This window comes from Scatophagus argus, chromosome 8 (genome assembly GCF_020382885.2).
Source record: "Scatophagus argus isolate fScaArg1 chromosome 8, fScaArg1.pri, whole genome shotgun sequence".
Classification (NCBI taxonomy): Eukaryota; Metazoa; Chordata; class Actinopteri; family Scatophagidae; genus Scatophagus; species Scatophagus argus.
Window position 1 is genome coordinate 14,047,806 of NC_058500.1, and position 16,319 is coordinate 14,064,124.

Genomic DNA, 16,319 nt, shown 5'->3' on the forward strand with positions numbered 1-16,319 from the left:
AGGGCTTTGTCCACCAGTGGAACTCTCTTTTTTCTCTGTTCAAGTTGCATTTTCAATCTTACACAGATTGAAATGTTTGCACATCTGACATGAATATGTTGGTATTTAGTAATTTACACCAGATGGGATGGTACCATGCAATTCAGTGTTTCCTTGACAATAAAGTAAATTGTTTGGGGTAAAGAACAACAAGATTTCCTGAAAACAATTATTAACAATGCTTTCAGAATACATGAGAGACTAAGTATGCCACAGAAACATTCGTATCACATTTTTCTTCTTTAAAAATACATGAACACATATATATTTATAAATAAAAGCACAAAGCAGATGAACTGGCTTCAGTGAATAATATTACCAAACAAGTACACTCTGGGCCATGGTAAGCACAGTTTCTTCGATCATACTGTAACTCATTACCCAGTTGGTCAGGTTTACGGCTGATGCCAGATGTGAATGAGAAATGCCTGCCTCACTGTGAGGTCAGTCGTCTGTGGGAGGCTCTCAACTTTATCATCAGTAGTGAAGCGTGGTCGTTCAGTTAGCTTTCTATTAATGAACCTGTCCCTCGCTCCTGATACATGAGGTACCACCTGAAGACCTCTTGAAGTGAGGCCACGTATGCTACACATGTAGGGTCGCTCTGTTCACTTCCTGAACACAAAGAAGCTCACTTCCTGCACAGCAGAACCCTTTGTGTTTATGGTAACCACAGCCTGTGAAACATTTTTGCTTCACAACCACATTCCCAGTTAAATTTGTGACACAGACCTTTGGTTAACGCTCATTCTTTTTTTTTTTTCCTTTCCTTTCCTTTTTTTTTTTTTTTTTTTGAGAATCGTCTCAAGGCTAAAATAATTCCGACTGAGATTGTTTTTGTTCCATTTTCTTAATCTTTTCCCCCCAAAATAGTTTCCTACTGAATAAGACACATACTTTAGATGGAGGCCTTTATTACTGGTCACACTATAAAGCACAACAGACAAAACAATGATTAATATGATAATTACAATTTTTACATGCTTAAATAATTTTTCCTCTTTGGTCTCAGCATCATGTTATCAAACTAAAAGTGAAAACAATGAAGTTCCTATTAATACGCTGGGTTTTTCGTGCAAGAGGCTCAGGTTGCCCTCAATGTTAATGAAATTCTTATTCCAAGATTTTCCGAATTGTGAAAAGTCTCCAAGTTGGCTTGCATAAATGTTAAGAGGAAATATCTGAGTCATATGCTGAGGTGGATGTGTAAAACAGGGACTGTGTATGGGTCAGGAATGTAATAAGCTTTGGCTCAGTCAGTGCATAACGGGGAACTGGCACTGTTGCGGTCATGTAGGCCAGGAGAGGATGCTACCTGGCTCTTTGGCTTTCATCCGCAGAGCCACCAGGCCCGTTGGCTTGTATTCGCTCTCGGGCCCCTCGATGGAAGGGGACCCGAGGCTACCTGGGAAGCCGTGGAGTGAGTAGAGGCCATTGATGCCTGGATGGTGAGGCGGATGGTGGTGGTGGGGGTGGCCAGAGGATGGGGGCATGCCCATGAAACCCTGCAGATTACTGTGGGAGTGAGGGTATGGATTCATGCAGGATGAGGGGATGGAGTCAGCTCCTAGGACACAGGCGGCACCTGAACCCCCTCCTCCTCCTGAAGCCGCCCCCGGCCACAGATTGCCCTGCATCTGGATGGAGAGAGATTTCAGAAAGGACACATTTGAAGTTTGATGGCATGAGCATGGAACTCTTTCACATTTTGCCATGAATGCCAAGTCAAGATACAACATCAGCAATCAGGGATGGTCAAATTGATGTAAAAAAAAAGAACAAAACAAAACAAAACAAATAAACTAACAGTTATGCCATTTAAAATCTGCAGTGGCCCACCTGATATGTGTCATGACGCGGGAGAAGAGAGATGTCATATGTAGCAAAGTGGTTGCGAACCTCCTGAATCTTCCCATAGCGTTCTCGTTTCCTCCACTTGGCTCGTCGATTCTGGAACCAAACCTTTCAAATACAAAAATACAGTATAACAGGCAAGTTTCAGAAGAAAACACATCTTGTTCAAGTGAAGAAATCTATTCTGTGTATAGTTATAAAATGAAAAGGTGTCACCCTAACACACACCTGAACCCGAGCCTCAGTGAGCTCGGTCCTAAGGGCCAGTTGCTCCCGGGCGTATACATCAGGGTAATGTGTCTTCTGAAACACTTTCTCCAGTTCCTCCAGCTGAAAGGTGCTGAAGGTGGTGCGATTGCGCCGCTTCTTGTTCTTGCCTGACAGGTCAATGGAGTCAGCGATAGAGTCCGCATGTAAACCACCACCTGGCTGTTTCAGCTTGCCACAACAGTCCGCTCCAATACCAGGATAGCCCATGGTCTTTGGAGCTCCTTTCTCTCTGACTGAGACATGCAGGGCACAAAGAAAAAGGTAGAAGGTTGTATATACTTCAAAAATAAATATGAATTCATTTGTAAATTCTAGCATTTTCATTGTCCATTAATCAGCCTCATTGTTTGATTGGTTTAGGTTGCAGTTAGATTGTTGTTTTATTAAAGATTTTGCAAACAACAACTAAGAGATTTTCTTTCAATAAAAAACATAGAGTTTTTTTGTTTTTTGTTTTTTTTTTTACAATATTTAAATCGCATCCTTTGTCAAATATTTTGTTTAATCTGTTTTGCTTTATTTCGCATTGGAGTCCAGACTCAACAGACAGCAGACAGGCAGAATAATCTTAATGAAAAAACATTTTTGATCTCAACGATTTCTTTGTGGTTAAACAAAGATTAAATGAAATTAAAATAAAAATGCTCTTCTTTTTTTTTTACTCGTGATTCACTTCTTTTTGAAAGATTGCGTAAGACCCAAGAAAACATCCTGAACAAATCAGCAGCCTTTTAAAGGGTAATACAAACAATAATTCATACCAACACCCAACTTAAATATCTTTTGAAATTGTGAGGAAAATGAAAATATGGGGATGAAAAACACACAACATTTGTACAGAAAAGATAAGTGTTTTTTTAAACAACTGAATGACGAACCACTCCTAGTTTTACTTCCAGAGGAACTGTTTTAAGTCCCTTTTTTAACTAGCTTTGACGTGTTCTGGCACATAGTGGGCATTATAATCCTACTCACGAAATTGAATTAAACAGCGTATCACATCAAACGCTGTGTGCTTATGAAGTATTACTGAAAACCATCAAACTCTTGCTTATTTTTTTTTTTATGTTCCTCAATTTTCTTCCCAAACCCAAAGAGCCATAAGAGGCTGAACTGTGAGACGACTGAGAAGCACAACAACACCAATTCAGCCAAACAGTGTTTTAATTTGATTATCTCAGACAACCCATATAGACTGCCTGACTTAAATCAAACCCGCGAGACAATAAGTTAAAAACAAAATTTGATTTGTTTCATTTGGAAATAGAGAAATGTTTAGGGTGAATTTGCAAACAGACGGGAAAAGAAGCATCTACGTCAAAATATTCACATTAAGTAAGAAAACAAGGATACAGCACTGAATTGTATGGCAAATTTATATCTGATAAAGCATATGGTTGTTTGAATTAATAATATACATTCTGCCCTTTACATTCATCAGTAAGGGGAAATCTGAAAGCATTATTTCTCTTCCTGTAACACAGCACAGAAAGAGCTGCTCCCTCCTGCAGTGTTTGGAAGATGTTGTCCATGTTCATTATGTTTAACCCTGAGCTCCAAAACAAAACTCACTCTCCATCTATCTGCAGGAACTCACTCACTGGGGGCAACTGGGACACCACTTTGCTATTCTCCTAATTGGGGCCCAACAGAGAGCACTTTTCAGTGCAACATTAATTTCCTCATGCCCATTAGATCCCACCTCAACGCCGCAGTTCATACTGAAAATATTCTCCATCAAGATTACAAACTGGGGCCGCAGGACACTGTATAGCTTTTACCTCGTCAAACACCCACATCCGCTCTGCCTCCACTCCAGTGTAACTGGAGATCTACTGTAGGTAAAATACGGGAAAAGACAAATAGGGGATAAATTCACAATGTGGAGGTAGGAGTATTATGCTCTGAGCATGGGGATCAGTTCTAATATGTTGAAAAAGTCGTGGTAGAAATTTAAGCTGCTTTCTGTCCGGGCCTGAGTTTTTCAAATTGGGAAAAATCGTACTTCAGTCCTTCAGGCTTTGGGTATTATAAAAGAAGATTAACAAAAATGAAGAAGTATTAAACATGAACAGTGATCTCTGTCTTTAATAGCAAGGTTTGAACTTGTGTTTGTGACGCCAAGTTAAAGAAAAAAAAGGATTCAAATAGTGAGGGGGTATTTTATTATCATGCATACAGAAATAAGATGTGTGTATCTTATTTCTATATCAGGAAATATGAGTAAAGTAAGTAAGGTACTGTATTGTGTACATGGATACATTTTGTATGGGATATATTATTGTGATGGATATGATATACATTGACAGAAAACATTGTGTAAACTAGAACTTAGTAATATATCAAACATAGTGTTAAGTATGTTAATAAAGACATTTAAGTGTTAGATCTCCTCAGCGAGTAAATGCAAAGGAAGCATTGTTTTCTACACATTCTGAACCCCTTTAATTTGTAAAAACACTGAGAAACTTTTTTCTGTCCTTTCTGTCAGAAATGTATAAGTTTACATTGTAAAAATCAAGGAAATCATGGAGCAACCATTCACATAAATATCAACTCACCCGCTGAAATTCTTTAAGTCTATAAAACAGTTGTACAAATTTACTGCGAGAAAACAATATTGCAAACTAAATCAAAACTTCAGCGTGTGAAGATGTTTAAAGAGTTTTAAATGCTTTGGGCTGTCCCACAATCACTGAACTTTCCTTACATTGTAGACAACACAAGAAGACGTGTCTACCTTTGAAGGTGTACCCAAACCAAAAGAACAAAACAAAACAAAACACACACACACACACACATATAGAGGAGTATGGGCCGACACACACACACACAGAGTATCCATTTTGCATACATGAAAAACCGACTCACTTAGAGTAATAAATCTAGTAATTTACAGAAAAAATTAAACTAAGACTGAACAGTTGTCAGCGCACACGCATATGTGTGTGCGCACGCATTTGCAACAATGGAGAAACCATCCATGGCTTCCTTTGCTTATTGAAAGAGAACTGTAATAAAAGTCCACTTTCAGACAGGGCAGCTTATATCATTACCATAACTAATTGTGAAAAAAAATCTATCGGCTGACTTTGGCAGTAACATGAATCAGACTGTTGTGTATTATTCTAGACGCAGATATCACAAAGACCTTATCAGCGCTCATATCCTCTGCTGCTTTGCAGGATCATCAACACCAATAAATAATGTGGAAGACCACAACATTTCCTTAGGCTGCGGTTCAGCGTATACAGTCGTTACTTTTCTTCCCAAGATGGTCATTTACCGGCTGTTTTCCCCGCCAGCCTTTGGGCACGCTCGCAAAATTCAAGGTCAGTTCTGATTTTCACGTTTTACATGACAAAAACTTACATATGAGAAGAACACAAAAATTGTAAGAGAGTTTGAGGACTAAAATAAAGAAACATTAAGCTGAATGTTGGCCTGAAAAGCTGATGTGGCCTAATGACACACCCAACTTGCAGCCACGGTGACCTTTAACCTCCATCACTTTACATCAAGGACTGTCAAGTGACAGAAAACTTGTTGACATTTTTATCGCAACCGTGTTTTCATTTGCATCGTCCGTAAAAAAAACACTTTTGTGCAGTTATTAGTTTAAATGACACATTCACAACGTCTGCAAACTACCAAGAAAAGCTGTCCGACAAGATGAAACTAATAAACTAATTTGTGTCATTCAGTTTCTTACATTCGATGCAAAAAACAGAGATTATTTTCCTACTTTATTCCTTTTTTATGCACTCCCTTATCATGTGCAGGAGCACCATTATTTAATTATTGTTAAATAACAAAATCAGAAGATTAAAAAAACTGACGCCAAAACTATCAACGCCAGAAAAATGTTGGTATAAAATACTTTCATATTCATGCCTAAGTAAAAATGTCCTACTGAGGTCTTAAAAAGTCCATAGTGCAATTGTGTTTGCTTTCAAACAGATTCTGTATAAAAAATATAAAAACAAGCAAGAAGATCGTCGTTTTTATTAGCGGTAAGCTACTTGTTGCTTCTCTTTGTAAAAATCAGTCAGTGGCTCGTTTTTTTCTTTTTTTTCGGTTATAAACACATAACTTCTAACTTACCTTCCGCGTTATTATCATAAAACTGCGGCTTGCCGCTTATCGTTGTCCCCTTTTGATCCTGGTTTATACTGTCCAGAAACTTGCTGTGTTTGGCCGGTGAGGCGGGCGGGTCGGCCGGGGCAGCGCCGTGCGTAAACTCCACCGCAGCATCTCCAAACCTCCCCATGGCGGCGGCGTACAAATCCCCGCGCAGGCTGAGGCGGTGAGGAAGAGGAGGAGGGTGGTGCGAGGGTTTCTGTAGCTCATCGCAGGGGAGATAGGAGCCGGAGCCGCCGTGCTCCAGTCTCGGAGAGTTTTCCGGCGTCCTCCTGCTGGTCTGCGAGGAAAAAGGCAAACAACTCTCCGCGTCCATCTTACGGGTCCAGCAGACAGCAGAGACAACAGCGACTGGGCGCTGATGGTGTGGGCGCCTGAGTGAGAGATTTTTTTCTCTTCTGTGTTCATGTCAAGTGGGTGGGATTTAACAGATCAGAAACAAAGACCCGTGAAACCGGGATTGTGTGTGTGTGTGTGTGTGTGTGTGTGTGTGTTTGAGAGAAAAACACACACCCGGCTGTGTGTTTGTGTGTGTGCCTGTGTGTGTGTGAATGCATTGGTCACATCATCCAGCAGTCTGATATAATCCGCCAAAAATTCAATCACGTGTGGTTTCTGTTCCTCCAATTAACCATTTAATTCCTATTTCATATATTGTTATGAAGCAGGACAGGAGAAGCAGACAGCAGACACACACAACAGCCCAGAAAAAACGACTTAAAACGCACTCCTTTTTTACTGAAGGCTTTCATGATAACGTTAATTGTTTTATGTATTTATTTTTACATTTTCCACATATCTAGGCTATTTCATTTAATTTTATTCTACTTAATTTAGTTCTGCACAGTCGGGCATAACGACTGGGCTTAAACCTTTTCATAAAGACTGCGTTGTCAGACTGAGACTTTCTTCCTTTTCCTTCACTGATGATCTCTGCACGCCCAGTAGTGTTCAATCTATTAAACAGCTCATACCCGAATCTGTATTTTTCCATTAGCTTAGATTTCGATGCATTATTGTGGGACACTGGCAAAAAAATTTCTAGGTTTTCTACCGCTAAATCATCAGACAAAAGACCCTGACTGCCTACATGTCACAAAATTAACATGCCTAACAAAACACATTTCTAACCGATAAAAAGGGCTAATGTAAAAAAAAAAACCAACAACAAAAAAACGAAGAAGTCAGAAAGACTGATGCAATTATAAAACACGTAGAAATCGGTTCAAAACACTGACGAAGTCAAATAAATGAGGCCAGTAAACTACACACAAATCCATTCGCCAACATAATCATTAAAAATGATAGTCGATATAAACCAAACCTGAAAGCTTCACTTTCTCTCATTTAACTGTCCTCTCCCCGTCATGTTTCTTTTTTGATTTTTGAGATAAAGCCTGAACGAACAGGCCTACAATTTTCGATGAAAATGCGTCTGCAGTCAACACAAATGTAGCCTAAAACATGTCATTTCTCCTGCATTTAATTCATTTAAAGTCGGGCCTATACAGTTAACTTCGTGAGTTGTAGGAGGCTGCTGTCTAAATGGGCTGATATTAATTTTGAACGAAGAGCTGCAACACTACTTATCATTTTAAACAAAACGATTATTCGACCGGAAATTTTGAGAATAACGCAACATCTCGAAAGCAAAACGAACAAACAAACAAAAACCGACAGGCTGTTATATATCGGTGGGCTATCATTAATGCTCTCAATCAGATTAAATACAAAACACTCATTCTGTTAGTGCACATCAGGCCACCGATGCGTGTGTGAACTGCAGTCATTCAGCCCGCCGTTTCCTTGTCGTTCAACTCTAAACTATGGCCGCTCATTTCCTGTGCTTGTACTGAACAATACAGAAATGTCATTTAGAAATGATGGAAACAACAAAACAATAGTTATGATTGTCATAACATGTGCTTAGAGTCAAACACAGTTTTAATTAATTCACTTGCCTGTTTAGAGTCAATAAAACAAAAATAATAATAATAAAAGTAAAGACAGAAGAATATGTTTTGCCTGTGGCACAGAGCACAAAACGTGTTATTAATATTTTACCATGCAGCTCAAAAATGACTGAATACCCTCAGAAGGAGTTAGACTCAGCATTAAGATAAAAGGCTTTTGATACTGACATGTTATCTCCGATCTAGACAAACCTTGTCTAAACACAGAGCACTTACCAGGTTCAGGCACGGTACCATTGCTTTTGGGGACATCTCACCATCTCTCTGGGTACCTGAGGCTGCACACTGCTTAGCTGATGGACAAGTGTGTAAACATGAGATCCATTTGGGCTGAGAGGCCTCATAAGCCCCATTTGAATCCATTTTGAGCTCTGAAATATCAAAGTATTTCACAGTACACGTTACAGATCCAAGAGTAGGGAGAGAGAAATACAGAGATGCGAATGATGGCTCCAAATGAGATGGAATTATTGTGTAAATTTGCACAAAGTCTAACCTGCATTAGAATTTAAATAATATGAGAGAGGTGCAGGAACTGGCAACTGTTCTTGTCTAAAAAAAACAAAAAAAACAAAATAAAAAACAACAAAAAAACAGAGATTAATAAACCAACAAGACAAGGTTTTTTAACAATCTTGTTCAGACCTCAATATATAGATAATACACTCAAACAAAATTCCTCTCTTTATCAAGAGACTCGTAAAAATATGTTCATGTACAAAATGAAAATTCCAGCCTCCATCTGGCCGCAAATTGCAAAGACGCGGCTGCATACATAGAACGGAAGAGGTCCTTTAAGTGATTAGTGACCTTAGATATAAGACCTAATGACATTTATGAGTAACATGACTTAGATTAACATGTTTGGGTCAGTAGAGTGTGCGGCTAAAAAAGACCACGCTGTCATGTTAATCACAACCACAGTGCCACCTTTTAGCCTCCCACACTCTTGAGCATATTCATCCCCGTAGACTTCAGCCTAGGTGTAGTTGCCAGCATTTATCAAAATGTCTGGCTGACCACCATTAAAAACCTCATAATTCTGTTAGAGGGGAGTATATGTTTTAAGATGTACACACAGGGGGACAAGGATATGTTTCCCAAATCTCGTGACAAGCATGTCCTCTGTAGCCTGAGGCAGCAGACCACTCTTGAATTCACAAACCCAGCTGAGTAAATGCATTCCAGAAATGTGGGCAAGAGGAAGCACGTCCGCGCTATGATCTCAGAGCAGCCGCAGGTAACAGTGTTTATATGAGTACTGCATCAAGAGGGTATAAAATGTAGAGGATTATGGGTATGTTATTGGCTGAATCTAAGTCTCCTATGTGGATGTCTGTGTGCTGTGGGTTCCTTAATTATACTTGGGGGGGGGGGATCCATTCATTCATACAGAGAAAAGTCCAACTTTTTGGGTAAAATAGACATTTACATCTCTGCCACATAAAATAAAACAGGGCAGTGCCCTTCATAAAATAAGCGCATTGTGTGACATTATGGCTAAATCTTACCTCAGACAGAAAAGTGTGCATTTTATCTTCACACACTCGCAGGAAAAGAAGTGGTGCATGGTTAAAAGCAGGAAAATGGCAGCAAATGGCAACAACCCGCTGTCCATACCATGCTGCTCCGCTCGTTGCTCCCTATGGTCCTAAACCCTTGTCCCCCTAGCCTGTCCTGGGCATGACCCTGCACAGGAAATCAGTTCAGCCTGTTGGGACTCCCAGGTCTCCCCCCGCCGCTCTGGGCACAGACAGCGTGGATAAAGGTGACCCTGCACTCTCACCGCGCACTCTGCAGCCCTCAGGCTAGAGAGCCACTTCCACCCCTTCCTCTACTACATCCTCCTGGCCTAGCTGTCAGTCTGCAGGGCTTTGACACACCCTGTTACACCTTACATCCTCTGCCATACACACACACACACACAACTTAGACACATGCTTGCATGCACAGACACAACTGTAATGAAATGAACTAAGTGACTGGGCACTAATCTTTATAACAAAAAATAACATTTTAAAATTTTCAATAATAATTTCGTGATATCATTGCAGTGAATGATGTCTGTCATGGGTGTAGAGAGTAAACAAAGAGCTGACCTTTTCCACTGAAAATCTGTGATCGTCCAACAGCACAAAGATGGAGACGTTACTAAGATCAAGCTGCCACATGAGCACAGACAGCTAGCTTGTATGAACTACAACTCTGTACTTCATACAAGCTGGTTGCCTTTGTCTGGCTATCACTGCCTGGGGCCTTTCCTCTCACGTACAGGGTGGCGATTCAACCTGAGGTTTGCATTAGAATAGAAGAAGGATAGCTAATTTAATTACCCGCTGTGAATGCACAGAGATGATCCCATAAGCAGAGCCAGGGCTCCTCTCAGAGGCCTCCCTCACATCCTCCAGTCTATGTCCAGAAGATGCAGAGCCAGCTGAGGACGTGACTGACAGCTGCCGACCCCTGGGTCAGCCGGCTGGGCTGTAGAGGTGCATTCTGGGAAGCTTAAGCCGGCCTGCTGTAGCATTGGGGGTTGAGGTTTCGAAGGGAAATGGGAAGTGGGGTTGCTGTCCTCTGTCTGACCTCGCATGAGGCGTCATGGAGCACACTGGAGCCCGTAAAGTGAGTGTAGCAGCAAGTCAGTATCCACATCCACAACATGCAGATGAGCCGTAATGTAAGGAAATATGACTTTTTCATAGCAGTTGCTAAGCTGTATTGTTTTTCTTGCAGTTTTACTGTATGAATTATTTTCCACACTGTTGTAAGAGCAAAAAGCATTGAATAGATTTCCATTCATTTCACTGCTGGAAAGCTCCTGACATATTAAACTACTCAATTAACCCCCTGGTGATCTTCAAACCAAAAAACCTTCATGTTTGACATTGTAGACAAAGTAACAATGACAAGTCCTGCACCCTTTGTTAAATTACATTTGGACATAGCTCCCCTATGGTTGATTTATCATAAAAAAATTTCTGTTGCAACACATGCTGTGTATTACTTTCTTACTGTAGTTTTTAGAAACTGGAAGCACTTAGTTCAAATCTGACCCAGAACAACCACAAAGGCTGCCAAGGCCCACAACAGATAACCTACAGTATATGAAAATTCCAAGTTCACTCAGTTTTTTTTATGTTTAGACATTTACTTACTTTCATATTTATTTGTGTAGCTGTTATTGCTATGACAAAGTTTTTTTTACATGCCATAAAAATAAATAATTTCTGTAGCAGCTAACTGCTCTAGCATATTGCGTTGTCTGAGTTTGTCCTAACAGGTGTTAGCTTACCTCTGACATTTTAGCAGTTTAATATGAGAGCACTTAACCTCTTTTATATCGGTTACAGTGCTGTGTGTGTGTGTCTGTGTGTGTGTGAACACCGGGTTATGAAAGCTCAGTCTGTCGTGATAAATACCTCTCTGCTCTGGCTGGCTCTTAATGAAGGACAGACCGGTGCAGCCTCGCTCCTTACTCACAATCTCCAGGAATCCGTAAACATGCACCTTAACAAAACCATCTGGATGTATCAGCTAGCTAGACCCCGATATGCAGACACACGCCAGAGCTAAAAATAAATAATCCCTGAACGTAATTCAGAGCGGACAGGGAGCCGTTGACGAAGAGATGCACGGTGACGCATGCGTAAAACAGTGGATTAAAAAATAGATGTCCGTTAAAACAAATTTAAGCCCTTGTTTTGTTAACTGTGTGCATGCGTGGCTTACTGTCAAATTTATTTTATTTTATAGGTCCATTGGCCTATTAAAATTCCCCTTTATCGTTTGTCTCATCTGATGTATTTTAGGTAACCTATGATATTTAATTCTAATGTAAACTAGCTAGTAATCATCCTCTGACGCAGGGTGAAATAAGCTAATATTCGATTAGAAATGGTCAATAAAGACCATTTCCTTGAGGTGGGATCATAGCCAGCATTTCTTGGAGAACGTTTTATCCTAGTCTATTTGTTTGCCTTGATCATTAATAGCCCAGCTTAAGGCTGAGATGTGATGAATTAGCCTATTTCTGACCAATTTCCACCAAAATATTTAGGGGAAGGTAGGCTACAGTTCAACGCCAGACGAACTGTGGGATCACTTTTCACCTCGAACTGGTTTCTCGGATTGAATTAGAGGTGGTCAGGCAGCGATAAACAGCACTGACTGATCATCATGGGATTTTCATTACCCAGAGGCAGAGGACAGGGACCTCTTGAAGTCCTCCTGTCCTGCAGCCCCGGGTAGAATCCGGTGGGGAGATTAAAAGTGTCCATCGGATCAAGACGTGTAGCACCTGTGATCATCCCGGAAGAGGATGAAAATTTGTGGAGAAAACGTGCCGACTCTCAGTCAAGAATTGTGGACACTTGGACTATCAAAAATACATTTGAATAAAAAAAAATATATATATATGAAATAGAAAACAAAATATATTCATGGTACAGTGATGAGAAATTTAAATGAGTTGTTGAAGCGCGTATTTATTTACGATAAGATTTGAAAATCACTTAACCAATTTATAGGACTCCTAATGTTTTCATTTGCCTAAACTCTTACCGTTCAGTGTGACATAGTGAAAACGTTGCTAAACTAAGATGAAATACGTGTTTATAGACCAACTCGGCTAATAAACGGTTGTTTAAAGTGTGCATAAGTTTGGTTTAATAATGCTTTGACAATCGTTGATAATCGTTTTCTGTTTTCCATCGTTTATATCTCTAAGCCAAATAGAGAATATTAAACGGAGACATTCTAGGGTGAATTAACAAATGAACCCTTTCTTAATAATTTGTGAGTTATTTATATATTAATTTGTGAGTTATTTATAGATATATTTATATATAAAATAAGATCGTTTAGCACTAGGCATTGAAGGAAACCAACCTCTTTTCTGATTTCTGACTGCAGGACTGGAAATTTACTGTGAATTATCCGTATAGGTTATTATCTCACAGTTCTCTGACAAATTTCCTTTGCATATTAAGGAACGAGGCAAGAAAAGGGAATGGAAAAGCATTCAAATTTGCACTGGGTAATCATCTTTTCTGATTTTCACAGCGATTGTTGTTGACTAATTATTTAAGGACGGCGAAGTGAGAGAAATTATTCACTCTGAATTGTTCGGTTGTCGCCTGCGTTTAAAATAAAATAAATTAGGATCCTAAAGCTAAACGATATGTAAAATAAATCATATTTTTATTCTTAACCTATTGTGAAAATAACCTACTCCCTTTTTTAATGCAATGGGATAACCTATTTTTCCTCATCTTTTTATTTTAACCTGCGGAATATTACAGACTAAAATAAAAATTTACCATTGACAGTATGTCATAAAACTCCAAACATGATTTTGACGGGGGAGACATAACTACTTTTCTGAAAGCACAATTGACTTTTGTTGAGATATTGGTGATCAATTATCTTACGCTCATCAAAAATCGCCGCGTCTATATTCGTGTGTGTGTGTGTGTGTGTGTGTGTGTGTGTGTGGCTGTCTGTATGAAAGCCCTGGCATTGTGACAGACAGACATACTGACAGACAGACACTCACAGGTCTGTAATCCCGAGGCTCCAGACAGGACCTGCGGCTTTGGCAGCGGCCTTCGTCTCCAGCGCATCAAATGAAAAAACTCCTGACGCACAGGAGGTCTCCGGTAGCCGAGCAGCTTTCTCACATTTTTGGGGAGAAACCTGTCAGCTATATCCTGGACATGTACTTATGAACGTCCGCGGAAGAACAACACAATCTTTTCGCAGTGCCTCACAATAAATCAGTTGGTTTTGGGAGTTCAGCTAAGGGAAAGGATGACAGTTGTAAAAATTATAACGTGATCATATTTCTCTGTTGCTATCAGTGGTGTCAGAGGGATTTGTTAGACTGCGATATTTAATAGGTTTAACAAATGAGTCATAGCGTGAAATCTCCTCCAGAATATGTAGCTTCTAATCTTTAGTGGATTTTCCAGGCATACAAGCAAAATACAACGTGACCTAGATAGATAGATAGATAGATAGATAGATAGATAGATAGATAGATAGATAGATAGATAGATAGATAGATAGATTGTTCTGAATAAGTCAGACAAATTTTTAGAGGAAGGAACAAAATTACACTGTGCAAAACCGAATTTATTTATTCATTTGAGCGCACTAAGCGCATGTTCTCCTGCTTTTACAGGACGACAAAACGAGCAACAATACTCAAAAAATAAGTATGAAAATGTACGTTAACACTAGTAGCACTGATAAAATGTCAAGATAAGTTGTACAGAAACCCCAAACATTCCTTTAAACATTTTCCCCTTCATTCTGAGTGTGGGACACACAGATCAAAACAATTGTAAAGTATTAATGAAAATACAGGAGTGTCTTGTCTAAGAGGATCACTTCTTATATCTGCTGAATGCCAAACCCCCTGGTGCAGTGCAGCCCTTTGTTCCTATCCAATCAGATACAGCTGTACAAGCCAAACTCCACAGGGATAGCTGGGGTCATCCTCTCAACGGATGCTCGGGCCCATCCTGCTACTGGTGCCCTGAGGGCCTGGGCACAGAGCACGACCCCCCAAACAGCCACCCAGACACTGGCCATAATGCCCTCCTTCACCCGCTGCTCACGGTGGCTAGTGTTTTGTCTTTGTTCTGACTCATTCACTGCCTTAAAATGTATTTATATCATGCAGGACATAGCTGAAGTTATGGTACTTATATGCACAAACATTTAAGCACATGCAATTCACACACATTCAAACGGTATTTCTTTGTGCAGTCTCTAAATTATTATAAAAGGCACCTCGAACATGTTTTTCAAGCAATACATTGAATATTATGCTGTGTAATCTGTGTGAAAGGCCTGCATGCAGCTGAGACTGGCCCTGCTATGTTGTTATCAGAAGATCTCAGGCAAGTGATGCGGTCTGTAAATTATAGGAACTTTGACACATCTGAATGAGGCTGTCATAACTCTGCTGGGGAAGAACAGACCAGCATAGCAAATTAGAATGAGTAGAGTTCCACCAAGAAAGGACACGTGAGAATTCTGCCTGTTTAGAAAGAGAAAAAGCAAATGACCTTGGGGGCTAAAGTGGCTGGATAGAAAATAAACTGTTTGGAATTACTCTGCACATTGAGGAATAGAAAACAGCTGCAAAAATCTGAACTTACTCAGTTGATTTCTCTGTGATTTGGAAAAGCTTTCAGCAGGCACATCACACTAACCTCTAGGCTCAGAGAGCAAAAGCATAAGTTGTAATGTTTTCAACATGTCTCTGCTCTCTCTGCTTTTCAAAAGAGATAAATTGCATTGCTGGAGGTAAAAGTTAAAATGAAACTAACCTTTTTTTGTTTTGTTTTGGTTTGGGGTTTTTTTTTTTCCTTTTTTTGATCTACCTTGTCGGGAAGCAGCCCTGCAGCAGACTAAAGAGCTGATGCACAATTTAGATCATTTGAGGTATGTGACAATTGATCATAGAAGGTTAAAGGATTTAGGTAATGATAATGAAAGCTGCAGTGGGTGAATGGGGCTTGAGTGCTCCAGTAAATGACACACTGGAGACCCCGTCTGCACCAGCTTTCAGAAAATCTAATTTATGGCCACTTCGCAGCAGCTGGATTTGCACTTCCGACCAGGGGATACCATTACCAAACACCATGAAGAAGGCTGATGGATATGCAGGAGTTAGGACACTCTCGCTCACGCTCTCTCGTCTCTCTGTGACACACGGATATACTGTATATTTACAGACATGCACATGCTCACACAAGACTAACAGATACGACATTACAACTCATTCCGTGCAACTTTATAGAGAAAAAATGCTATGAAGATTCTCTATTTTAATCCAGATGCTATTGTTTTTACTTTTTCTACTATATAACTGTATATGCATAACTAAACTCTTAGGTCAGTGAACTGCACATGGGTGGTACTGAAAGAGAAATAGTGCTCATTTTAAGTATTTATATATATGTCATGGCTCAATGGGAGCTTAGGAACTAAATAACCAAGTAGCTTGCAACAGCAGACAGCTAAAACATTTAT

General features: G+C 39.9%; 1 protein-coding gene and 1 long non-coding RNA gene across 2 annotated transcripts; both read right to left on the minus strand.

Moving 5' to 3' along the window:
* Positions 1-936: 936 nt before the first annotated feature.
* Positions 937-6,776, minus strand: alx3 (ALX homeobox 3). The gene is made up of 4 exons (XM_046398242.1): positions 6,268-6,776; positions 2,122-2,396; positions 1,879-2,001; positions 937-1,676 (listed from the first exon to the last, which is right to left on the minus strand). The coding sequence occupies exons 1-4, from the start codon at positions 6,617-6,619 to the stop codon at positions 1,329-1,331; spliced, it is 1,098 nt and encodes a 365-aa protein (XP_046254198.1). The 5' UTR covers positions 6,620-6,776; the 3' UTR covers positions 937-1,328.
* A 192-nt stretch (positions 6,777-6,968) lies between these two features.
* On the minus strand, positions 6,969-12,203 carry LOC124064008. The gene is made up of 3 exons (XR_006844198.1): positions 9,788-12,203; positions 8,773-8,828; positions 6,969-8,647 (listed from the first exon to the last, which is right to left on the minus strand). It is a non-coding gene; the product is annotated as an uncharacterized LOC124064008 (long non-coding RNA).
* Between the last annotated feature and the right edge of the window lie 4,116 nt (positions 12,204-16,319).

What these genes read in the sequence shown, in the direction of transcription:
- alx3 (XM_046398242.1), bottom strand. Translation starts at nt 6,619, where the DNA reads ATGGACGCGGAGAGTTGTTTGCCTTTTTCCTCGCAGACCAGCAGGAGG. An exon ending in TTATGATAATAACGCGGAAG is followed by an intron (nt 2,397 to 6,267) that starts GTAAGTTAGAAG and finishes TGCATGTCTCAG; the next exon opens with TCAGAGAGAAAGGAGCTCCA. An exon ending in TCACTGAGGCTCGGGTTCAG is followed by an intron (nt 2,002 to 2,121) that starts GTGTGTGTTAGG and finishes TGTATTTGAAAG; the next exon opens with GTTTGGTTCCAGAATCGACG.